Consider the following 26,364-nt stretch of genomic DNA (forward strand, 5'->3'; position numbering starts at 1 on the left):
TCAAATGTAAGTTGTGAGAAGGAATCAGTTCTTTAAAAGTATTTCTTAACAATCCATTAAAAGTAGGTTTCTGCTGCTGAAATATTTTCCATGCATCTCCCTCATGTTTTGGTCTCATATAAGATTCCACCTAAACATTAGGAAGAACTTCCTGACAGTAAGAGCTGTTCGACAGTGGAATTTGCTGCCAAGGAGTGTGGTGGAGTCTCCTTCTTTGGAGGTCTTTAAGCAGAGGCTTGACAACCATATGTCAGGAGTGCTCTGATGGTATTTCCTGCTTGGCAGGGGGTTGGACTCGATGGCCCTTGTGGTCTCTTCCAACTCTATGATTCTATGATTCTATACTGAAGCAAGTGTCAACACCTAAGTGGCTGGCCATTGGTCTTATAACTTCTGCTTGGGGCTGCTAGATGTAATTGATTAATTTGTGTCATTGCTTCTGTGTTGATTGTAGATTTACTCCTTAATTGTTCAACTCACTTGTGTAAAAGCGTTCAATGTGGTACAATGCAGACTTACTCAGAAGTGAGTTCCAAGGAGTTCTAAATAAAGGAGCACAAGACTGCAAGCCCTGGCATTTTCCAAAAAAAGGTACACATTTGCCTGAGCACAAAAAAATCAGGAAAAAAAGAAGTTATTAATGGTGATCATTAGAGTGCAGCCCTGTGCAGAAGTAAGCCACGATGGTGTAGTGGTTTGAGTGCTAGACAAGGACCAGGGAGACTGATTCAAATCTCCATTCAGCCACCAAGCTCACCTGAGCTAGTCCCTATCAGCCTAACCTACTTCACATGGTTGTTCTGAGGATAAAATGGAAGCTGTGTGCTGCCTTGATCTAGTAAATGAATAAAACAAAGTTCACATGAATCCAATGGGATATTCACCAATTAAGTCTGTACTGCTCAGCGGCAGGAAAAACATCAGGAAAAACTTTCTAACAATAAGAACTATTCGCCAGTGGAACAGACTTCCACGAGAAGTGCTGGCCTTTCTTTCATTGAAGATTTTAAGCGAGGTTGAATGACCATCTGTCTTGGATGCTTTAGTTGAGATTCCTAAATTGTAGGGGTTTGAACCAACTGAACCTTGGGGACTCCTTCCAACTTTTCAGTCCTATGATTCTACACAGAGCACACATGAGAGCAAAATGTCCCGGATTCAATCCTGTATGAGCGCGCCTCTTGCTTGAAACTCTGGCCAGCGGCTGCCAGTCCGTGTACACAACACCGAGCTAGATGGATAAGCAAGCCGCGCCTCTTCCTTCGCTCCGTCGCCCTAGCAACTCATGGCTTTCGGTTTCGTTTCTCCCTCAGGCCGGAGAGAGATCACGAGAGGCAGGGGCGGAAGTGGAGAGGTGGGGAAAGGGACGGTGGTCGTCGTCTCCCAGCGAAGGCGGGAAGCGGGCGGGTCTCCTCCTAGTAGTAGCGGAGGAGGAGGAGGAGCAGCTTCGCCGGGAGCGCCGGCCTTCTGCAAAAGCTGACCCCCAGCCAGCATGGACCGCTACACTTCGCAGAGGCTGGCCTCCCTGGCCCTGCGGGAGCTGTGCACGTCGGGGGGCTGCCTGCGCCAGGACGAGCTGTGCCGGCGCGTGGCCCTCGGCGTGAACGCGGAGCTCCTGGGCCCGCTGTTCCAGGACGCGCGCAAGTTCACGGTGGTGACTCGGGAGGAGGCCCCCTCGGCGGCCGAAGGAGGAGGAGGAGAAGATGGAGATGCCCAGGTCGTGGTGGCCACCACCGGGGCGCGGCTGTGCCCGGAGCACGGCAGCGGGAAGTGCCAGGGCGGGTGCCGGCGGCTGCACGTCTGCCGCTACTTCGTGGGCGGCGGGTGCCGTAACCTGGACGGCAGGTAAGGCCGGCGAGACCCCCTTCAACCCCCCCCAAATGCTTCATCGGCTATGGGAAACGGCTATGTATAGGGAATACTTATCTACTTTTAAGAACTTTCACCTTCTTTATTTTTCTTTGTTCTTTTTTCCTTTTTTCTGATATCTTTCATTTCACTCCTTTATTGTGAATAGCAATTGAGGTATAAATAACTGTAAATATGAAAAGAGACAAAATATTCTCTAACTTTTTTCCTTGGTTATATGTATTTTCTTTTTCTTTTCTATTTTCTTTTGTTGTAAATATGTATGTTTTCTAATTTGTTCTTAATAAAAATATTTAAAAAAAAACAAAACCCCAAATGCTTCATCGCCGGCGTGTTTGTTCGGAAGCAAGACGCACCCCTCGAGTTAATGGGGTGGTTGTTTTTTACTCCATAGGGAGCGTCGTCTAGGATTGCCGTGGGTGGGGAGGGGAGGGTTGCTATCCAGGAAGGGGGTCGTGCACGCCCTCAAATACTAGGGTTGCTATTGAATGAGCTTTGTTTGGACTTGCTTCCGGGTAAACTTTTGCGCCCAGGGTCGGGACTGCAAGAGAATTGCGGTGCGTGGACGGGAGAAGCTGAACCGGTTTGTAGATCCCGAGCCGTGTAGCCGGATTGGGGCGGGGCGAGGGAAGTGCCAGGCAGCCCCGAGTTGTTGTTCAAGAGAGAATGTTTGAGCTGTGGGGGGCGAGACTCCTCCATCTTCCCCGACTTTTAATTGTGGGGCGGAGCCTCTCTTGCTACCATTGTTCGAAGTCCTAATCTATACAGTAGTTTATGTGGACGTGGAAGGAAGTACAGTACGGTTTTAAATGTTGCCTTTTTTGCAGTCTGTTAGTACGTGCAATGGAAATAAGTTGAGTTTACCTTCTGTAGAGGGTTGCATAATTAAAAAGAGGACACATTTGCCGACTTTTACTTTTTACTATGGAACACCATGAAAAGGAGTACGTGTCCTGTAAAAAGAGGACATATGGCAACCCATATGTGAACATACTTTTACCAAATGCAAACTTTTGAAAGAGACTGGCTTTCTTCTTTTTGCCAGTATGCAAATCATTCAGGTTTTTCACTATAAAAATTAAATTTGGTGGTCTTTGGTAAGGTGTCTTTGTCATTTTAATTTAATTTTTAAATGGAAGTATTTAGCTTGCTTTTGTTATGCCCAATTCCCAAAGACTTAAATGACCAATCAAAGGACAGTTTGTGATTCTTGCTGCCATTAGTTTTACAGTACATCATGTTTGCATACTATTATTAATGTCTTTTTCTCTAGACGGGACTCAAGGCAACTGATAGATAAAAATGAGAACTACTGAAAACGTAGGGAAAAAAACCTCAAAACCCTAGCAGGTTCCTATAAGGGAATGCAGTCCTTCAGATAGTTTGGACCTAAGCTATATACAAGTACTAATACATAGTGTTGTAAAGGAAATTGCAACTTTGGAGTTCATGAGTTGTTTGTGGCTGCTAAAACTACCACCATCTATCTTTCTTTTTCACTATGTTTTTACCTCCTTGCTCAGGAGGTCTTAAAACATAATGTGAACTCATTTTCCATGTTAGTCTGTTGCAGCAAAAACAACAGCCTTACAATGTCTTTAAAAAATAATCTTTTAAAATTATATAAGCCTTTGTGAGACAGTCCACTTCATTTTGCTTGAACTCATGTGACATTGCTTGCTTTCTCCATTCATTTGTCCTGTCCTAATCATGCACTTCTCCTTTTTCAGGCATCTCTCGAATTTAGGGTAATTCAAGATGATGAAACTTGATAAATTGGGCTTTAAAAAACAGAACCTGTAGTTTTACCTTCAACCTGTTTTTAACTTACAACTTTTAAAATTTTGATGTATATTTTATGTTCTGTGGAAACCCATTTAGAGGTTTCAGCAATTAAGCTGTATATAAATTTAAAAATATATATATTATCCAAAATGCTGTTGGACAAAGATTGCTGAAACTGTAGTCCTATATGTACTTACCTGGGAGTAAGCCCCAATAAACACATTGATATTTATTCCAAGTAAATCTGCATAGAATTGGGCTGCATGATTACCTTTGACTATGAACAACATGCAGCTTTAGTTCATCTTTGATGGTAAAAGCAGAATGCAATTACAAGCATGTTTAATGTTTTCGAAATTTACAGGAAGCCATGCAAGTTCATCCATGACTTTCATTCACCCCATAACCTCCCTGTCCTAAAAGAGCATGGGCTCGAAAGCTTAAAGGATGATGAATTGTGTCAGCTTCTGCTTCAGAATGATTCTTCACTCTTACCTGAGGTGAGGACTTTCACTCATGAATGATGATACTTTTAATGAATCTAAACAACCAGTGAGCATACCAGATATCTGAACCTTTGGACCCTTCAGGAACTTGATTAGAGAACTCCAGCTTGTACTTCCGTTAATTTATTTTAAATGAAAGTTATTAAACCATGTAGCTGCGGTGTTCTAGCAGCTATTGTAAACTTGAGATAGCCATAATAATGTGTGAGCAAAACTAACCAGCATGTTGTGATTTGAGTTCAATGTGTTTCTTTCCTGGTGCAAGGAATGTGCTTTTTGCTTGGCTTAGAGAGATAAGGAAAAGGTTACAATATGCCCTGCCTAAAGCATTGCAAGAATGTGATGAAATCCCTCTTTAATGATTTGTATGTGTATGCATCCCCCACATTCTTGAAAAGGATATGTCAGTTGGTTGTGTGTTACTACAGCCTTGCAAGTACAGTGGTACCTCAGGTTGAGTACTTAATTCTTTCCAGAAACTGTTCTTAACCTGAAGCACCACTTTAGCTAATGGGGCCTCCCGCTGCTGCTGTACCGCCGGAGCACGATTTCTGTTCTCATCCTGAAGCAAAGTTCTTAACCCGAGGTACTATTTCTGGGTTAGCAGAGTCTGTAACCTGAAGCGTATGTAACCCGAGGTACCACTGTCCTTCAGAAATTACTAGCGCAAATGCATGCCTCTTCGTTGGTTATTTTTGGTCCCAAATGGAAGCAGCATGTTTGGTAAATCTTCACTGCCTGATTGTCAGTATAGGCAATTGGCTGTTTACAAGGTTTTGTTGTTACTTAAGTTAGTTCTGCAGCTTATGATACTTCTGATGTGCTGGAGATGTTCTCCACTTCAGAGTGGTGGAATACAGTGGAGAAGTCTTCACAGTTGCTTCCTTGCACCTGTTTGGCACTTCAATGGCATCAGGTTGGCCACTGTCAGAACAGGATTTTTGTTCATTAGGGCATTCAGTGGCCTTAAATTGAATTTAGTTGATCTCTGCTATTATGGCTGGTTCTCTTTTGTTCATTTTTAGGTGGTTTATTTTATTACTATACATTTCTGCCCAACAGCGTCTCAAGGAAATGTACAAGAAGAAAAAAAATTAGGGCAGATTTAAGATTATAATACCTTGAGTTCAAGCACTAGTAGTAAAGGCGATTGCTGGGTTGCCTTGAAAAACCATATTGAAATTATGAGTGGAAAATAAAAATATAGTACAGTGGTACCTCGGGTTAAGAACTTAATTTGTTCCGGAGGTCCGTTCTTAACCTGAAACTGTTCTTAACCTGAAGCACCACTTTAGCTAATGGGGCCTCCTGCTGCCGCCGCGCCGCCGGAGCACAATTTCTGTTCTCATCCTGAAGCAAAGTTCTTAACCCGAGGTACTATTTCTGGGTTAGCGGAGTCTGTAACCTGAAGCGTATGTAACCTGAAGCGTATGTAACCCGAGGTACCACTGTAAATAAAAAAGTTTATATAAAAAAAATTATTTACAGTGGTGCCCCGCAAGACGAATGCCTCGCAAGATGGAAAACCGGCTAGACAAAAGGGTTTTCCGTTTTGGAGGTGCTTCGCAAAACGAATTTCCTATGGGCTTGCTTCGCAAGACGAAAATGTCTTGCGAGTTCCTGCGGGGTTTTTTTCCTCCCCCCCCCTTTTTCCCAAGCCGCTAAGCCGCTTATCAGCTGATCCGCTAAGCCGCTTAACAGCTGAGCCGCTAAGCCGCTAATAGCGCTAATCCGCTAAGCCGCTAATGGGCTTGCTTCGCAAGACGAAAAAACCGCAAGACGAAGAGACTCGCAGAACGGATTCTTTTCGTCTTGCGAGGCACCACTGTATATAAATATAAATAAAAAAAGCTCAAGGGCCTTGGTGTAGCTGGATTTCTCATAATGAGAAGTAGTTAAGAGTCATTGGAAGTGTATGTTTAATAATGAAATGATGGTAAGGGAACAGCTGTCGCTCAGTGGTAGAGCATCAGCATTTTATGCAGAAGATCCCATGTTTGATCCCCAGCAGCTTCAGGCACGTCTGGGAATGTTTCCTGTCTGAAATCCTGGAGAGTTGCTAGGCAGTACTTCGTGAGAGGGAACAACGGTCAGACTCTATATAAGATGTATTAATTGCCACAGGATGCTATGATGGGCTTTGCCATGAATATTTGGAGGAAATGGGTCTACAAGTGCTTACTTCTTAGCAGCAATAGCTGGGAATGAAATGGCCATGATTGGAGGCAGGGTGTACCTGGAGCTGGTGTCAGTTGCCATTTTGCCTTGTGAACTTTCTTGAAATCTCACTGGCTGTTTAGTCCAAGACAGGGTGCTGGCTAAAATGTGCTGCTCTTGTAATCCAATTACTATCATGTGTTTTAATGATTTTATGTACTGTGGATGTAGATTTTGGTGCAAACTGTAGTGTTTTCAGGTGTGTTGTCATTGTTCTGAGGGGGAAATAAAATAAGTAAGTTGGAATGGAAGGCAAAGATTGGCACCTGTGGCGTGTCATCTCTGCTTCACATTTGCTCAAAAGTAGAGGAGAAATCATCTTGGGGGTTAAGCCAGAGGGCCCTTGTTTCATTTTAGTAATACAGTGCTATTTTTCTAGAAAAAGTGGTGGTGGAACTCACCATGAACACCTCCCTTGTTCTCTTAGAATGGCAATGGTGCCCACCTGAGAGGTGTCACAACTGAGTTCTAACTGGAAAAAAAGCCCCGGTAATAGAGATGTGAAGCCTCCAGCCGCCGCCCCCCCCCCAAAAAAACCTGGGTTGGAGAAAAATTTAATCCACCCTTTCCAAGACTTCACATTTCTAGTAACAAGTATTCTGTTACAGAACATCTGTTGTGTTTGAATATTACTGTTTATTCAAGTGAGTTAGTAATGAAAGTTATCTAATTTTGCCTGGCAGCAAGGGATAAAACTTTGCAGCTTGCTTCCTCTTAGGGCGTAGGCAGTGTTTGAAACAGATATATAAGCTAATCGCCAAATGGCACCTTAAACCTAGGTGATCGTTGCAATGGAACGTCTAGGCACCCTTTTTTACCATGAAATTTGTTATTTATTATCAAAGCAGTATACAACACATTAAAACATCAAATAAAACAAATTCAAGCTTTAATGAAGATATTTTAGATCCTTCTCTAAGTGACATTTTGCCTTCCCCATATCTATATACCTACTTAATTTATAGATCTGCCCCATAGCAGATGTCCCCTAGGAAGCCAGTATGGTGTAATGGTTAGAGCAGGGGTCAGCAACCTTTTTCAGCCGTGAGCGGGTCCACCGTCCCTCAGACCGTGTGGTGGCCCGACTATTTTTTGGGGGAAATGGACAAATTCCTATGCCCCACAAATAACCCAGAGATGCATTTTAAATAAAAGCACACATTCTGCTCATGTAAAAACACCAGGCAGGCTCCACACATAACCCAAAGATGCATTTTAAATAAAAGGACACATTCTACTCATGTAAAAATACGCTGATTCCCAGACCGTCCGTGAGCCGGATTAAGAAGGCAGTTGGGATGCATCTGGCCCACGGGCCTTAGTTTGCCTACCCCTGGGTTAGAGTGTCAGTCTAGGACCTGGGAGATCAGGGTTGAAATCCCCACTCGGTCATGAGGCTCACTGGGTGACTTTGGGACAGTCACAGCCTCTTAATCTATCTCACAGGGTTGTTGTAGGGATTAACTGAGAGGGGTGAACCATGTGCTCCCTGGAGAAAAAAGTGGAAAATACTGCATTTTCTGGCGTATAAGACTACTTTTTAACTCAGGAAAATCTTAACAAAAAGCGGGGGTTGTCTTATGCGCCGGCTACAGCAGCATCTCCTGCAGCAACTCCCCACCAAAGGATAAAACAACAGCAAATTAAATCAGAGGACACCAAGCTCTCTAGATGAAGCAGAAATACGTTTGGAAATTGGCACCAGAAGCCCCCGGCCACTGGGAAGTGGAGCGGATTTCCAAGCCGGACTGGAGACTGTTTTTTTTTAATTTTTATTTAGTGTGCGTTGGAAGAGGGGTAGTCTTATATGGCGAGTATATCTCAAACTCTATATTTTAACTAGAAAAGTTGGGGGGGGGTCTTATACGCCCAGTTGTCTTATACACCAGAAAATACGGTAAATGCAATAAATAAGCTCATTTGCTTACCTGCGTAAGAAAGCTGGAGAGGCCAGCCAGGTGGAGATGTCCATTGCCAATCTGGCGTCCAGAGATCTCCACGTGGTGCCTGGGGGAATTTTGGAACACTGGGCTGAGTAATAATGACACAACTGAAAGCCACAACTGAAAAGTCACCATGTTGGCAACTAGATTTGTAATTCTTAACGTACTGGGCCAGTACGATAGGTTGGTAATGACACACATGGCAGCCCCCATGACTGCTGATTCTAGACACAGAAAGGAGGAGTCCAAGAAAGCCAAGTTACTTATTGCTCAAAAGCTTTTCTCCACAGATTTTGAGAATTCGTCATTCCTAATACTAAGTCATAGCTTCTAACGCTTGAGCTCATGTAGCCAAAACAGCACCACCCATGCACAAGAAAAAGGTATGAGCAGACTTGAGGTTATCCCCAAGGTTTCCAGTTATGCAAAAATCCTTTGGGCGGGGGGCAGACAGCCCATTATAACTCATTGGCATGGAATGTTGGCTGACTAAGTTGGGATGTGGAGACTGACAGCCAAATGGGAGGAAGTATAGAATGAAGAGACAGGAAAGGGAGGAGACACTCCGAATCAGGCCAATAAGGACTGAGCATGTTCAATGAGTGCTGTGACAAGACAGAAAACAGATATGAATAGAATGGAGCTCTGATTTTGTTACAGGGCCACATTCGCGTTGCTCTTGCTCCTTGAAAACATTTAGGCATTGATACTCCTGTGTTTACATCTTACTCTAGTCTATTTGCTTTAAATGAATTTATGTGTCTTGATTTTTTCTTCTCCTCCTCCTTTTTGTTGTTAGATATGTCCATACTATAACAAAGGGGACGGACCCTATGGATCTTGTACCTTTAAGAAGATCTGTGTCAAACTCCACATTTGTCAGTACTACCTCCAAGGAGAGTGCAGGTTTGGGAGTACCTGCAAGCGCTCACATGACATTACTAACTCAGAGTGTTACGAGAAGCTGGAGAAGCGAGGAATGAGCCACACCACAATCACCAAAATTCCCTTGATCTACAGGAATGCATATGACATCAAAAATAGCTCAACAGCATCAACTAGCAGAGGTAGAGTGCTTCATTCTCTTTTATAACACTATAGAAATCCCCAATATTGCTAGTACAGTAGCTGCTACTCACTGTGAACGTCAGGAACAGAAGGTTAATAATTATAATTATAATAATTTTATTATTTATACCCTGCCCATCTGACTGGGTTTCCCCAGCCAGATCAATATAGCAATACTGTAAATATATTGATAATCTTTTGCCCAGTGAAGGAGATGGGGAGGCAGGGTCTGTAGCTACTGCACTGTGAGTTTTAAGAGCTATCTTGGCTTGCCTTCTAAGAAAGGAGAAGAGAACCTTTCAGATAAAATCGTGGGGCCATGTGACCAATTATTAAGTTGGCCAGCAGTTTGGAATTGTGAACATAGGAAGCTGAGTTGTACAGGAAGAATAAACAATAAAATGAGTAAAAGAAATATGGCATAATAGTTGGAGACAGAACACTGGTCTGTTTCAGCTAATTGGTCTTTTTCACATAAAAGTAATCTAGAGTCCTTGGGAAGAGTTTTAACAACAAAACTTCTTTGTGGGCTGTAGCCAGCTTCTTTAAATGCACCTCTGACTGATAAAAGCTCATTAACCAGAGCAGCTGCTTTCATCATGAGTTCTTCATTGTGAACATGACCTAATGTTATATATCATATACTTTTTCAAAATATGCAAGAAATACCCTTATAAAGGACGCAAATAAGAAATTTCACCCATTACATTCTTCCACTCTTCCCAGGGCTAAAACAGCATAACCACTACTTTCATGAAACATAATTTGTAATAGCTGTGAACCTGCTACCTCCTGTGACTAATTATTAGTAATTGGAAACAGATGTTACAAGAATGCAGATTGGTCAGACTTACTGTTGAGTCCATTAGGATTTACAGAGTTCAAACGTAGAAACCCGGTATGGCTCACATTTACGTAATGTTACATGGGGATCTTGCCCTTTGTACAAAGACCCGTGTACTTGTTCTGTAACAAAAAAAACTTTCTAACTCCTCAGGAGTAGGCTTGCATTAATTAATTGGGCTTCCATGATGTGTGCAGAGATTTTGCTTTGATGCTCACAAAGCAAACATTCTAGTCTCTTCTAGTTTGTCCTATATACGTTAAAGGACAAGGACATAATAAGATGTATAACATTAACTGATTGGCCAGTAGTGGAACTTTTCGATAAAAACCTGCCATCTACAGAATTGAATTCATTGTTTAAGTTGTAATGGTTTTGCACAATATGAACAACTGCCACATTTAAAATATCTAGTAGGAATGACTATTATTTAAGCACTGACTTGAGGAAGACAACTGTAACTGGGTTTTCAGATCTCGAAGTACTCAGGAACCCAGAGCAGTCAAGATGTTTATTTATTAAATTTGTATACCTCTTCATCTGAAAATTTCAGGGTGGTTCACAACATAAAAATACAAAAAGAAAATCCAAAATACATAATAAAATAAAAACAAACCAATAACCCCCTTCCCACAAACACATTAAAAAAGCCATACAATGTTCATCAGCTGGTTATACAGAAATGTTTTCACCTGGCGCCTAAAGATATGTAATGATGCTAAGAATATGCTAAGCAAAATGTTAGAAGAATATTCATCATACCAGTTGAAGATTACATGGAATAATTTTGGGTTTACTTATAAAGCCTGCAACCCACTTGCACGGGCTTTGTAGTCCAATTACCAGGTGCAATTCTCAGGTTGCGAAACACTGAGCTAGAGTCTGTGTTTTCCTGCTTTCTCAGAAAGAAAATTGAGCAGCGGTCAGGTACCATCAACCACAAACAGCAGCGAAGGTTCAGATTTTATATGCTTATACCACATTAGGAAAAGTTGTAGCTTTCAAGGTAAGTGAAATAAAACCTGTGGTGGGTTCTATCAAGCTTTTCTTTTGCATGTGTGTGTATGTATCACTGTCCGTCCCCTGTCCCCCCTTGTTTTTATGCACTTTCAAACTTTGCAGAAATGACCTATTGCCATCATTCCTAAGAAATTACGATTTAAGCTTTATTATTTATTTCGCCTTGAGCCACTTGAAAAATAATGTCGGCTAGTTTGCTAGCCTCTCTCTTTTACTTGCCCCTGCCTGCAACAGATGTACTTTGAAGACGATCCCTTTACTTTATTCTGTACTTGAGCATATGAATTGAGTGGTGTCTCTTAAATTGCCTGACATGGACTATATGCAATAAAGATTCCCCTTATGCCAGGGGTGGGGAATCTCTGGCCCACAGGCCAATATTGGCCCACCAAGGGAGTCCAGTTTGGCCCATGAGGCCATTTCTCCTCCAACCATGCCATCATTTAAATCCTCTGATGTCAATGTGTGACATCAGATACTGGCTGGGAAGGAAAGTCTCAGTCCTGCTGGGTGCTGGTTGCAAGCACATTGCCTGTGAAGCAGGCCCTGGCAGAGAGCAAGATGAATGAAACCCTTCATCAGAGAGTATAGTATTGCCGGATGCTGCTTTGCCAGTGTGTTACCCCATGATGTCAGATGATTGACGTATAGGTGGCCCCACTCACTTGTCATTGTTGACCCACAGAGTGGCTGGAGACAAAGATCTGACCTGCTTGGTGGAAGAGGTCCCCCATCCATTTGTGATGGGAAGGTATTATTTGCAAATATTTAAGCATCCTTGCTATTCTGTTTTCTACCGTGTTGATTTATTAAGTGTTTACTAAACTTACTAGTTTACTTTTGGGGCTTAAAACCCCAAACCTCTATGTTAATGGCCCAAATTAAGACCTTGTTATACCAACTGTTCAATATTCTCAGTAGACAGGTTACATTAAGTAAAATGTTTGAATGTTGAATGTGTAAGTTTATGTCTAGAGCAGCGTTTCCCAAACTTGGGTCTCCAGCTGTGTTTTTGGACTACAGTTCCCATCATCCTTGCAATTGGTCCTGCTAGCTAGGGATGCTGGGAACTGTGGTCCAAAAAAACAGCTGGAGACCCAAGTTTGGGAAACACTGGCTTAGAGGTCATTAGATGTACTGCTGGATGTTTAATGGTTCTTGTATTTTTATTTGTTTAAAAACAAAAGTTTCAAAAAAAAATTCCCTCTCTCAAACCAACTTTAAATAAAAATGTGCTGCTCTTCTGTTACTCCTACAGTAGCATTAAGTTTCTGCACTTCAGCACCATATTGTAAATGGCTGGCTGTTAGATTAACTTCAAGGTGACTAAGCTGCCCATATGACTCACTGCAAAGTAGGCAGGCTTGAATTCTCAGCAGGCATCAGGAGAATCAATTCTAATAGAGACAGGGAAGTATTAATACCTTTATACTGGCAGGGCTACATCTGGACTATCATGCCATCAGCAGCCATTGCACCTGGCTGCTTTGGAAGGTGAGTCAGCAAGACCCTCTCCCGGAACTGCTCCAGCCATTCCACGCGGTTGTTATGTAACTGGTTTAAACAATATCTTCAGCCTGGCTCGTGTGTAGCAATATCTGGCTCGTGTGTAGCAATGGGGGAGTATAAACCTGTCCTCCCCCTTGGTCCATCTGGAGATGGCATGTTCCTAGTGGTCCTAAAATCCAAATGCTTTTACCTGTGCATAATATAACCTGTAGGTCAGTTTTGGGTGTGCTGTCCTACATTCCATGCCATGAACAAGGTCCAGATGATAGGTGCTTACCTTCCTCTCCCCTTGCAGTTCCTTTTTCCTTTTGTGTCATGTCTCTTGGTTTGCAATCCATTATTTTAAATTGCAAACCACCTTGAGTGCTTGAGTACACCGTATGAACGTAATAACTTTACATGACAAATGTCTTGGTTGTATTTGCATGTTTAGTATGAACGTAGATAAATCAATCCTAAGTGAGCCATGGATTTACAGGCTTTCCTCTTCTCAACTGGATGGAGACAACTGGAAAATTCTGAACGCCTTGTCCCAGCTTTCTCCCTGCAAGCATTTGTGGTTCGCTTCACATTCTGTGTATTTAGCACCAGCCCCATAGTGTTTCTTCTGTAAAGCCCACGGGTAGATGGCCAAGGGTTTTAACACAACTTGGTTTTATTTGTCTAGATAAGTGTATTCGAGATCACTTCCATTTGCCATACAGATGGCAAATACTTAATGGGACCCAGTGGAAAGATCTGAAGGATATGGAGAAAATTGAACAGGCCTACTGTGACCCCGTTGTTGACAGGTATAGATACATTAATAATGCGTTCTAGTTTGGCTCTGAATTTTAGTGATACAGGTCTTTTTGCTGTTTGTTTAAATTTTCTTTAGTAATTAACTCTGCTGGTGGATTACTACTTGAATGTTTTATTTTGTCTTTTTAATGGCTTAACTGCTTTTGTAGTGCACAGAGCCTTGATTTAAGCTGGTGGGAAAACATTTGAAATCGGCTTAGGCTTCATGTGGGGAAAAGAACCAAAATGCATTGTGTGTGTGTTTGGGCTCTTTTAAAGGTATATTTGTGCAGTCTTAGAAGTCATCTTAGATTCATGGAAGTTTCTCCCCCCCCCCCCATCTTGAGGTTGAAAGGGAGGGTTCTAGGTCTCAAGAGAGCAGAATGAGACTTGCAGTTGTGGCATCTGCATGCTTTTTTAAGACATGGGATATGATCTGACTTTAACCGTGAATAATATCCCACTGAAAGTGAGGGCAGATCTACACTGTACATTTAAAACAAATTCAACACACATCTGAAGCACATGCCTTCCCTCAAAGAATCCTAGGAACTGTATACAGTGGTACCTCAGGTTAAGTACTTAATTCGTTCCGGAGGTCCGTACTTAACCTGAAACTGTTCTTAACCTGAAGCACCACTTTAGCTAATGGGGCCTCCTGCTGCTGCCGCGCCACCGGAGCCCGATTTCTGTTCTTATCCTGAAGCAAAGTTCTTAACCTGAAGCACTATTTCTGGGTTAGCGGAGTGTGTAACCTGAAGCGTATGTAACCTGAAGCGTATGTAACCCGAGGTACCACTGTATTCATCTGCACAGAGCTACAGTTCCCAGCACCCTTAACAAACTACCGTTCCCAGGATTTTCACGGCAACATCATTACAGAACTTCATGGACCTAGTCAAAATTGACTAACTATTCCTAACTATTGTTAGGAAGAAAGCTAGTTTGGGGAGGGGAAAAAAAGAATAGTGCTGCAGCAGTAGCCAACTGGGGCAGTTCCTCTGTGAAAAACAATCTAAGCTTCAGGGAGTTTTGGGGAGAAGCACACCAGCCTCCTGGAAACTTCTTCATGAAAAAGGGAGAATTTGCAGCACAGCGTCACTGCTTTAAATGCTTTTAACAATGGAATTGCTCTTGGTTAAGGGTGGAATAAAAAAAAATCATGCTGGCCTGCAGAAAGTAGCAGATCTCGGCATTATTAGTAGTAAAGAATATTTAGTTCTTTGGAAATCTTTCAAGTATACTCTAAACGCCCCCCCCCCTCAAAACCCAATTGTGCACAGAATTGTCTACAACAGCGCTGCAGACATCGTTTTCTCCAGTATGACTTGTGGCACCTCCAAAATTAGACGGCTCTCCACTGCATCTTCTGTGACCATGGCGCCTCACTATATTCTCACAACTGATTGGATCTGGTACTGGAAGGATGAATATGGGGTGTGGAATGAATATGGAAAGGAAGTAAGTGACATGGGATCATGCTGCGCTGAAGCAAGTCATATTGTGGTGACCCTTTTTGAGCATTGTAAACTGGTGCAGATAGACAAGCTTGAAATCTAGTTGGCATCCCTCTCTCAGCAGTTGTCTTGCTTCACAACCTGCTGGAACATTTTTCTGCGTAGTCTTCCTTGAAGTAGATCAGAACTCTGTTTAAGACCACACCTGTGGGTCAGATTTATTTATTTGGAACGTTTCTGCCCAGTCCTTCAGTATTGCTGTTCCCAAAACAAAATAGGAAGCATTTTAAAAACAAAGTGCAACAAATAAAGCAAGAATGGTACTAAACAAAAATAACCAAGAGCCTTCTTGATGGTGTTGCCACTGTTACAGAAGGTTTTCCCCAAGGAGGCTTACCTGGTGCTGCCTTTGCAGTCTTTGTGGTGCTAATTGAAGATGTTTTTAGTTTCTCAGGCTTTTAAATAACAACTTCTGACAATGGAGTTTGTACCTTTCGACTACCTGATTTTGCCGATCTTTGAAAATCTATTCTACTTAGATTTTAGACTGTCTGTCTTTCTAGTCATTCCTTGCCTCTCTAACGTTCTGAGCAATTGTTGCAAATCCATCCCATGCATGCTTGCTTATAAAGGGCGATTATTTTTTTTGTACAGTCCAGTATATCTCGCGCTTTAGACCCCTTCGCTCAAAGAAAGTTCTTGGCTATCTATTTTTAAAAAGGGATGTGATTTCTTCTCTGCTGCTAGGATGTTGATCACTCTGCCGCCACAGTGTCCTGCTTTGACTTGGAAAAAGCCTATCAGTCTGAAGCGTCTCCAACACTCACGTTTTCAGCTGGAAAACACAAATACGAGCTTGATTTCAAAGGTAGGTCTCATTGAATCAACTGAGGTGTGCTTAAATACAATCTGCTGGAACAGGGGCAAGGAACACTTTTTGGGCCTGATTTGGCTCGGCATGGGTCCCAGTTTTGCCCAGCTGTGAGGCGTTCTCAAAGTAAAGGAAGGATTGAACTCTGATTAATAAGAATACACACAGAGGCTTGAACCAGCAAGACTCTGGGAAGGGTGCGTATAATAGTCTCTGTCCACCCCCTGGCCCAGGTCGTTTTATTCACAAAAGAACTTTTTACAGAGTGTTCGTAAGAACCAATCAGATTTCTTCTGAGATTTCAACAAACCCCACTTGGGGACAAAGTTAAACTACCAAAACTAATTAAGCACGCATACTTTTGGGGTAAACAAAACAGAACTACAAAGGAGTGCATTTGGCAACCCCAGAGGTGATAAACAAGCAATATACATGATAAGAAGGATGGCCAGGAAGACAGCGATCATTATCAACTTCAGGTGAGATCTGTTTCCTGGCCCTAAGATTAACATCCTAAGGTTAACATATCGAAAAGCTGCGTCAAAGAAACTTGCCCACTATCTTTATGGCCCAGGATGCCTGCCTGGCAAAGCAACTGGAAGCAACTGGGCTGCATACGTAACTTGTCAAGAAAGAGAAATGGGCAGTAGAGAAAATGGCCAGAGATGCACAGGGTTGTGGGATTATTGTCAATGAATTAAACCCAGTCAACACAATGCATTCATCATGGACACAATGGCTTGATGCTTATTTTATAATTCCTCATAGTAATCCCACCTGACCCCACACTCTGGATATTTGCACTCTTACACACCTGTCAAATGTGATGTCAGGTGTGCAGCAGGTAGACACACAGCTGGATCCACGTCATGCATCGTATCCATGCAGATGTCTAGTTCTTTGGAAGGCTTTGAAGTGCATTCCAAACCCTTTCTTTAAACTCTGATGTTGACAGAATTCTCTTACCTGCTCCTGGAAGCGGCTTGAAATCACCCCCCATTAGTTGATAGATGGTGACTTCCAAGTCTGCTGATCAGCCCTGCACAGGGCTCTTCGTGAGTCCCAAATCCCATGAAACATAGCATGATGTCATTGTGACATCAGGTGATTGACAGGTGTGTGACCTTGTCATATTTGGCCCATGGGAGGTAGGGGAGATCAGGATCTGGCCCTTACATGGTGCTGCCATATACTGAGCTAGACCATTGATCCCTCTAGCCTGGTTGTTGTTGTTGTTTACTCGTTTAGTCGTGTCCGACTCTTCGTGACCCCATGGACCAGAGCACGCCAGGCACCCCTGTCTTCCACTGCCTCCCGCAGCTTGGTCAGACTCATGTTTGTCGCTTCAAGAACACTGTCCAACCATCTCATCCTCTGTCGTCCCCTTTTCCTTTTGCCCTCCATCTTTCCCAACATCAGGGTCTTTTCCAGAGAGTCTTCTCTTCTCATGAGGTGGCCAAAGTATTGGAGCCTCAGCTTCAGGATCTGTCCTTCCAGTGAGTACTCAGGGCTGATTTCCTTAAGAATGGATAGGTTTGATCTTCTTGCAGTCCATGGGGCTCTCAAGAGTCTCCTCCAGCATCATAATTCAAAAGCATCAATTCTTTGGCAATCAGCCTTCTTTATGGTCCAGCTCTCACTTCCATACATTACTTCTGGGAAAACCATGGCTTTAACTATACGGACCTTTGTTGGCAAGGTGATGTCTCTGCTTTTTAATATGCTGTCTAGGTTTGCCATCGCCTTTCTCCCAAGGAGCAGGCGTCTTAATTTCGTGACTGCTGTCACCATCTGCAGTGATCATGGAGCCCAAGAAAGTAAAATCTCTCACTACCTCCAATTCTTCCCCTTCTATTTGCCAGGAGGTGATGGGACCAGTGGCCATGATCTTCGTTTTTTTGATGTTGAGCTTCAGACCATATTTTGCGCTCTCCTCTTTCACCCTCATTAAAAGGTTCTTTAATTCCTCCTCACTTTCCGCCATCAAGGTTGTGTCATCTGCGTATCTGAGGTTGTTGATATTTCTTCCGGCAATCTTAATTCCAGCTAGGGATTCATCCAGCCCAGCCTTTCGCATGATGAATTCTGCATATAAGTTAATAAGCAGGGAGACAATATACAGCCTTGCCGTACTCCTTGCCCAATTTTGAACCAATCAGTTGTTCCATATCCAGTTCTAACTGTAGCTTCTTGTCCCACATAGAGATTTCTCAGGAGACAGATGAGGTGATCAGGCACTCCCATTTCTTTAAGAACTTGCCATAGTTTGCTGTGGTCAACACAGTCAAAGGCTTTTGCATAGTCAATGAAGCAGAAGTAGATGTCTTTCTGGAACTCTCTAGCTTTCTCCATAATCCAGCGCATGTTTGCAATTTGGTCTCTGGTTCCTCTGCCTCTTCTAAATCCAGCTTGCACTTCTGGGAGTTCTCGGTCCACATACTGCTTAAGCCTGCCTTGTAGAATTTTAAGCATAACCTTGCAAGCGTGTGAAATGAGTGCAATTGTGCGGTAGTTGGAGCATTCTTTGGCACTGCCCTTCTTTGGGAATAGGATGTAGACTGATCTTCTCCAATCCTCTGGCCACTGCTGAGTTTTCCAAATTTGCTGGCATATTGAGTATAGCACCTTAACAGCATCATCGTTTAAAATTTTAAATAGCTCAGCTGGAATATCATCACTTCCACTGGCCTTTTTATTAGCAGTGCTTTCTAAGGCCCTGGTAATGTATACTTAGCCTGGTAATGTATACTTAAAAAGCTCTCCATAGCAGAGGTCCTTCCTAGCCATGTTATCTAGTATCTTTTTTTTTTTACTGTAGATGCTGGAACTTTCTGCATGCAAAGCATATGCTCTACCATTGAACTAAGGCCACACAATGGCCACATTCAGATGAACATATTTCCGCCTAATAAGCCAAGGTATGAATGAGCCTTGTGTCTCTGCATGCAGCCCTTTACTTAGGTGAGCAAACAAAATCAGGTGGACTTCTTCCAAGCCATGGTATTCTTGCTTGTTCTGAAGTTTGTAACCATCGTTTCCTGGTTTGGACTATAGTCAGTTGTTCCTTGGTTCATTTCAAAGAGAGAGGAGAAGCGGCTGCATGCATAGCCAGAAGAGTAATTCATATTTTGTTAAGCCAAGATAGAATAAAAACCCTCTGCTCAACAGGAGGGATTATTCTGTTTATGAGACGGCGGTGGTCTTTTCTAGGTGTTTAGATGGCTTCTGTGATACATGTATAGAATGGACCTTGCATGGAGATCTATCTTCTAAATCAGGATTTTGAAGGAAGGAATGTTCTCTAGAGGTTTTCTGGCTCTTCTCGGTTTTAAGTTATAAATTGGAACCATTGGTATTCAGATCTCTGTTAAGAGGGAACATAAATGACTCTGGCAGCAGAATACGTTTTCAAATGGAATAAATGTTCTTCTGTATGTAAAGGTAAAGGGACCCCTGACCATTAGGTCCAGTCGTGGCCGACTCTGGGGTTGTGGCGCTCATCTCGCTTTATTGGCCAAGGGAGCCAGCGTACAGCTTCCAGGCCATGTGGCCAGCATGACTAAGCCACTTCTGGCGAACCAGAGCAGAGCATGGAAACGCCGTTTACCTTCCCGCTGGAGCGGTACCTATTTATCTACTTGCACTTTGACGTGCTTTCGAACTGCTAGGTTGGCAGGAGCTGGGACCGAGCAACGGGAGGAGCTCACCCCATTGCGGGGATTCGAACCGCCAACCTTCTGATCAGCAAGCCCTAGGCTCTGTGATTTAACCCACAGCGCCACCCGCATCCCTCTTCTGAATGTAAGCACTGTTAAATATTTCTGTGGCTTCCCCCTCCTCCCCAGCCATGAAACAGAAAAACCTGCGTTACCTGACAGAACGAAGTGTTCGAAGACGACCGAAGTTTGTGTCTGTAAAGGAAGTAGAGAAGAAGAAGAAAAGGTTGGTGACCAAAGTCTGTACTGTATAGAGATTATGCACTACAAAGGACATCAGTGAGGATTTCAGGGAAGAAGGAAGCATTTAATGCTTGCTGTCTGCCTTTCCCATTGTCTCTACAACCTGTAATAAGGCCTGGCCACTGTGGGTGTTCCAGAGTTTTGAGTTCAACAATAGAGAACAAAGTGCACAGAGACAGAACCTTTGAATAAAGGAAATCCTAAAACACCTAAAGAGCGTTTTGCAATAGTTGAGGGAACCAACCAATCTCAGTATTTTTCTTCTAGGTTTTTCCCCCCTTCCTGTTGTGGACCTTTATTTTAAGTGAGAGGTCTGCAACTGGAGGCCCCTGGAGGAGAGCCTGTCCTCTAAAGTGAGCCAGTGTAGTGTCGGGCTAGGATCTGTGAGACCAGGGTTCAAATCCCTACACAGCAACGATGCTCACTGAGTGACCTTGGCCCACTCACTCACTCTCAGCCTACCCTAATTCACAGGGTTGCTGTGAGCATAAAATGGGGAGGAGGGGAACTCTGTAAACTACATTGAGCTCCTTTGAGGAACGGTGGGATATAAACATAAATAAAGGATTCTGGAAGGAAAAGAGGTGTGGAGAACTTCGGATCCATGGCAGGAATGTGCCTTTAGGCCTGGCCCAGCTCTCATCACTTGCTTTTCAAACTGACTTCTTAAGAAACTTGAGGTGCTGATCAGGGTTTTAACCACCTGATTAGTACTGTAGACGGAGAGGTTGTGATTCTGGCACGGGTGTTTTGCTGAACAGGAGCTTTAATTCCTCCTTAATTTAATTGGTGTCTTTACGCTTTATTTTAAGATGATATTCAAAACTTGAATGTGTTCACTCTGCCACATATTCAGCAGGTGTGTGTTCCCCTGGCAGCTTAATATTAAATGTAAGCATTAATGCTTAATTGCCTGATTTCTTCCCATTGCAAAGTGGGGCCAAGCAGTCGACAGACAATGCGCACATTCCAGCTCACTGGGACCAGTCAGCCTTGCCAGAACTTGGATATAAGGTAGGATACTCTGAAGTGTGTGGGGTCAGGCTGTCCCTGTAATGCCTCAATACGCAATATGACATCTTCCCTACTGACATTGTGTCCAGGCACTGTACAAGGTGATGATTAGCTTCTGCCAAAGGGAAAGGGCAGCTTTAGCACTCTCCTTGGCTGATTCTATGCTCCAGAACTATTCGCTTTTACTCACATCTTTTCAGATTAGTTTAGTCTGATTATTGCAGAACCATAATTTGTGTTTTGGCAAGGTGATAGGATGAGAGATGTGCATTATTATCTATTTCCCTCCTTCGTAGCTTTCCTTTTTATCCCTCATGGCTTCCATAAAGAGATATCTAACCTATCCAGTAAAATTCAAGAACAAAACCAGTAAAATGGAACATTGGGGAGCAATGTTAGCAGTTATTTACCCCTTCAAAGAATATAAATGTTTTGCCAGTCTCCCAAAAGTCAGGAGAAAGGCGAGATGCATTAGCCAAATGGTTTGTGGAGATGCAAGGGGTGTGTGAGGATACATCATTCAATACTGTCTTTGAAGGGCTCCCTGAAGGAAGCCACTGCACCAAAGAATTAGGGTGAGTGTAGATGAGAACTCTGTGCCTTGCCATTCAGAAAGGTAGCTAAAAGCCTACTGTAGGATAGCAGGGCTTATATCTGTGTTCCATATCTTGTAACATCCTGCTGCTGAATAACTGTGTTTACAAGGAATACTTCTCTCAAGCCTGATACCTTCTGTACTCCTGAACCAACAGATAAAGGTTAAAGAATAACAAAATAGGTCATATTTTAAGAACGATTCAGCATCAGTAATCCTATACCTTGCCCCAGAGATGAGGATGATCCAAGAGATTGTCCTTTAAGTGTCTGGTCAAAAACCTTTCTCTCCTTCTCCCCCCGCCATCAGTATTGAGGGGCCCTGCACCTCTGGCCTGCTACTCCAAATCTTCTCTATGCACATTTGGAATTACCTTTGTTACATGAGTTACTCTTGCTGCCATTTTCATGAAGCATCTTTGTACCTTTTGCCTTGCAGCTGATCACCCTTCTCCCATCTTCCAAGGAGTACAGAAATGTCCAGGTTAATTTTCAGCGCACGTTGCCAAATGCATTGATTATGAGCGTCAAAAGAATCCAGAATTTGCCTCTGTGGGAAGTATATCGGTGGTAAGTGCAAATTCATTGCTCTGGTGTTATGTAACTGGGTTTCTCTTTACTTTTCCAAAGCCCAGATTTACTGCTGCATAGCGGAGATCCAAAAACATTCCCGAGTGCTGGATTGAAGTCCTGTTGTGTTTCTCAGTGTTTAAATACTCAGGCAGTGTTCATAGAATCAGAGAACTGTGGAGTTGGAAGGGACCACGAGGGCCACCTAGTCCAACCTCCTGCAATGCAGGGATATTTTGGTGTTTGGGCCAAGTAAGAAGGTTTAGGACATCCATGCCTAAATTTATTGCAAGCGTCTAAGCTTGGGATGGGACGCAGGTGGCGCTGTGGGTTAAACCACAGAGCCTAGGGCTTGCCGATCAGAAGGTCAGCGGTTCGAATCTCCACAATGGGGTTAGCTCCCCTTGCTCAGTCCCTGCTCCTGCCAACCTAGCAGTTCGAAAGCACGTCAAAGTGCAAGTAGATAAATAGGTACCGTTCCAGCGGGAAGGTAAACGGCGTTTCTGTGCGCTGCTCTGGTTCACCAGAAGTGGCTTAGTCATGCTGGCCACATGACCCGGAAGCTGTACGCCGGCTCCCTCGGCCAATAAGACCCTGACTTGTTTGTGTGTAGATTTCAGTTCTGTTTCTTTTGCAGTAATTGAAACAGGAAGCAAAACTGAAAGTAGAAAATTATGTCTGTTTCTTTTCCTCAGAGTTTTGTCATTTTTGCTCTGTATATGAAACCAGTTTTGATAATCTGATCCAAGTGACTGCTTCTCAGTTCTGGAACTGGGTTCACATTGTTATAGGAATATATATGTGCCTCTCATAAGTGGCCACTATGTTTTCTACATATCCTGATTGGCGACATTTATAATGCTATCTGGCGCCATGTCAGAATACAGGAGAGTTGCTCTCTTGATTATTTCTTAATCCAAGCACATCCCTTTAGACTTGAGGTGGAAGAAAGTGATCTTAAGATACTTGAAAACAACTTCTGACAGGCACCATGCATGCATTTAGTTATTGGATCTGAGCTCAAAACACTGTTGAATTGTGCAAAATCACATTAGCGTGGCTGGGTTGGGCAGTTGGAAAGGAACAGGCAGCCTTATACAAAGCTCCTGTATTAGTTATGAATGTTTAGCCTCTTGCACCAAAACATCTGATGATGACTTAAGAAATGTGTGATTTACTTGCTTATTTACAGTGCAGTCCCAACCATCCATACTCAGAAGTAAGTCCTGTTGAATTCAGTGGGGCTTATTCCTGTTGAATGAAGTTAGTGGTACCAGGGTTGCAGCCTTACTGTATGTATAGACTGCTTGGATCTACAAAGGCTTCCATAGTGGTTTGCAATAAATAATCATAATCATAATAATAAATAATGTGTAAAATCTAAGGGCCAGTTAGGCAAAATAGCAAGACAGAGCAAAACATCAGCGCAAAATACCTTTCTTAATCTTAACTGCTGAAGACGCAAAGTAGAAAACACAAGTTTTCATTCACTGAGAAGATGGAGTTCTGAACAGATGGGGGCACTACAGAAAAGATGCATCATTGATGCTATCTGGAGCAGGGCTGCATTGGCAAATCTTGAGCCCTGGGTGGATGAAGCTTATGCTAAAGCAGTGCTCTCTCTTGTCAGATCCTGGGTGTTTCTGCATTAGGGAACTTTGAGATATTTGCTTCTTTGTAGGCAGAAAGAACAAATGAAGAAGGCAAATGGGGGAAAGGATGTGGATGAAAGACAGTTATTTCACGGGACCAAAAAAGACCACATTGATGCTATCTGCCAGCAGAACTTTGATTGGAGGATCTGCGGCGTCCACGGCACAGCCTATGGCAAAGGTAACTTCATTCTGTTAAAACTAAGAAGGAAAAGTGGATTGTTTATAATTTAAGGGTGGGGAAGGGTGGTTTGCAAAGAACGGTGAGACTTATAAGGAAGTATGCTTTAGATTGCAGCCTTAGAGGCAGGACAGTGAGCAGCCTGGATGGGCAGCTGATGTGAGAAAACTTGAAGAACATTCTACTTTTTGGCCTTACAGTAAAGCTTCTATTGGATGATTTGCTAATGTTACATCTGCCGTACCACCTTGAACTAATAGTCAGTAGCCTTACTCTGTGCTGCTTCTTTTTTGTCTCTTTCCACTCCCTCTCCCCTTTACAGGAAGCTACTTTGCAAGAGATGCTTCATATTCTGATAACTACACCAAAAGTGATTCTTCTGTCAAGACCATGTTTCTGGCCAGAGTGTTGGTTGGGGAGTTTACGAATGGTGTGCCTTCCTACCTCCGCCCTCCTGCCAAAGACAGCCAGAACTCAGTCTTCTATGACAGTTGTGTGAATAGCACCCAGAATCCATCCATCTTCGTCATTTTTGAGAAGCACCAGATCTATCCCGAATACCTCATAGAATACACAAATTAGGAGGAACTTTACTTTGGAGCGTATAACATTGCTTATCTGTCTTGCGGGCTGCTTTCAGCAGACATTTTATATTAGGAATGTGGTGTTTTACTTATTGAGATACAGATATTTTAAAAGTGTTCCTGGTTAATTTGGGCAGCCTTTTTTTAAAAAAAACAAACAAACACCAAACCATAATTGTTTTAATGTAAGTTCCTGACACATCTGTGGGTGGTAAGCACCTCGTTAGAAAAGACCTACTTTCTCTTTCACAGGAGGGAATGACTTCTTTGAGATGGTCTCAAAGCAATTCTTCCTTCATCACGGCTATTATTTTATTTGTGAGCATAAGATTTGATTGATTAATCATACAAGCTTTAATTGACTATGTTAGTGAGAGGGAGGCGGGTGGCGCTGTGGGTTAAACCACTGAGCCTCTTGAGCTTGCCGATCAGAAGGTCGGCGGTTCAAATCCCCGCGATGGGGTGAGCTCCCATTGCTCTGTCCCAGCTCCTGCCAACCTAGCAGTTCAAAAGCACTCCAGTGCAAGTAGATAAATAGGTACCACTCCAGCGGGAAGGTAAACGCCATTTCCGTGCACTGCTCTGGTTCGCCAGAAGTGGCTTAGTCATGCTGGCCACATGACCCGGAAGCTGTACGCCGGCTCCCTCGGCCAGTAAAGTGAGATGAGCGCCGCAACCCCAGAGTCGCCCGCGACTGGATCTAACGACCAGGGGTCCCTTTACCTATGTTAGTGAAGTGCAACAGGTCTTATGTGAAACCTCTTGAAATGGTTGTGTAATGACTTGCTACGCAGTCCAGAGACCACTGCCTCCATTTCTCCCTGCCCTGCCCCCTGCAGGATGCACCTTGAAGCTTGATATCATTAGTGCAGCTTGTGAGTGTCATTTATTTTCATTCCCAACAGTGGAATATTTTGTGTGGCTTGGGTCAGTAGTACTTTATGACTCTAGGCAACGACTGCTGTTTTCCATCAGCAAGCCAAATGCCGCAGCTTACTCTCCTATGACTTTTCTGCCCTTTTATTTTAGCAGTGTTGATTCCAATTCTCCCTTGGGACATTGTAGTTTCTCCTTCCTTGGAGGCTTTTAAGCAGAGATTGGATGGCCATCTGTCATGGGTACTTTAGTTGAGATTCCCGCATTGCAGGGGGTTGGACTAGATGACCCTTCCAACTCCATGCTATAACAAAACGTGCTCCCTAGGATTTCCCTTTCCTGAAACAGTGCCCCCTTAGTTTATCTGCATGACAGCCTTCATCATAAGCAACCTGGGGAAAACGGTGTTGGAAAAGTTTTGGAAACTCGCCATTGCATATATACATGTGCTATATCAACAAAGGTGGCTTTAATCTGGCTGCAATAGTTTGGGCATGCGGAAGCGAAGGAACAATTGGGAGATCACTACAAACTCCTGGCTGTTCCTCTGAAATCCTGCCCTTTCCCAACCCACTCCTGAAGTTTAGCTGGTATAGCTTGGTGGATAGAGTTGGCCGGATGCATCATTTAACTTAAGCCCATTGAGGGGCTTAACTGGTTGAATAACTGATTAATACTGGGATTGGTTTTTTAAACGGCTCAGTTTTTAAGCAGTGAATGTGTTTTGCTGGTCTTGCGTTGAGTTCCTCAAGACACTGTTGAAACTCTAGTTGACATGCTCTCTAGCTTATAGCTGTAAAGCATTTCAATATTGTGAGATTCGAGTGGATACTGTCTGGTATCATTTGCACCGATCCTTTTCTCGCAATGCATCTGTCTTTTAAGTGAATTAAAACGACTGAAGTTAGGAAGGCTCCTGAGTTTGTGGTGCTGTTTTTGCTTTTTAAGATCTCTGTTTCTGTGTTCCGTAAGTTGCCCAACAGCAGGACAACACCACTTAATGTTCATTTGGCATCAGTAGATATGCTGCATACAGGATGTGAATTACATTGTTGCAACTAGGGC

At 43.1% G+C, this 26,364-nt stretch overlaps 1 protein-coding gene across 1 annotated transcript; it reads left to right on the forward strand.

Moving 5' to 3' along the window:
* Nucleotides 1-1,274: 1,274 nt before the first annotated feature.
* On the forward strand, nucleotides 1,275-26,213 carry LOC310743751 (protein mono-ADP-ribosyltransferase PARP12-like). Its single transcript, XM_083574201.1, has 12 exons — nucleotides 1,275-1,845; nucleotides 4,019-4,154; nucleotides 9,120-9,387; nucleotides 11,137-11,238; nucleotides 13,429-13,552; nucleotides 14,825-15,002; nucleotides 15,746-15,866; nucleotides 19,715-19,811; nucleotides 20,764-20,842; nucleotides 21,876-22,006; nucleotides 23,688-23,839; nucleotides 24,162-26,213. The coding sequence occupies exons 1-12, from the start codon at nucleotides 1,493-1,495 to the stop codon at nucleotides 24,419-24,421; spliced, it is 2,001 nt and encodes a 666-aa protein (XP_083430327.1). The 5' UTR covers nucleotides 1,275-1,492; the 3' UTR covers nucleotides 24,422-26,213.
* Nucleotides 26,214-26,364: the final 151 nt, after the last annotated feature.

The sequence above is a fragment of the Podarcis filfolensis genome (assembly GCF_964270895.1).
Source record: "Podarcis filfolensis genome assembly, chromosome: 10".
NCBI lineage: Eukaryota > Metazoa > Chordata > Lepidosauria > Squamata > Lacertidae > Podarcis > Podarcis filfolensis.

What these genes read in the sequence shown, in the direction of transcription:
- LOC310743751 (XM_083574201.1), top strand. Translation starts at nt 1,493, where the DNA reads ATGGACCGCTACACTTCGCAGAGGCTGGCCTCCCTGGCCCTGCGGGAG. An exon ending in GGAATGAATATGGAAAGGAA is followed by an intron (nt 15,003 to 15,745) that starts GTAAGTGACATG and finishes CTCTGCTGCTAG; the next exon opens with GATGTTGATCACTCTGCCGC. An exon ending in CGGCACAGCCTATGGCAAAG is followed by an intron (nt 23,840 to 24,161) that starts GTAACTTCATTC and finishes TCCCCTTTACAG; the next exon opens with GAAGCTACTTTGCAAGAGAT.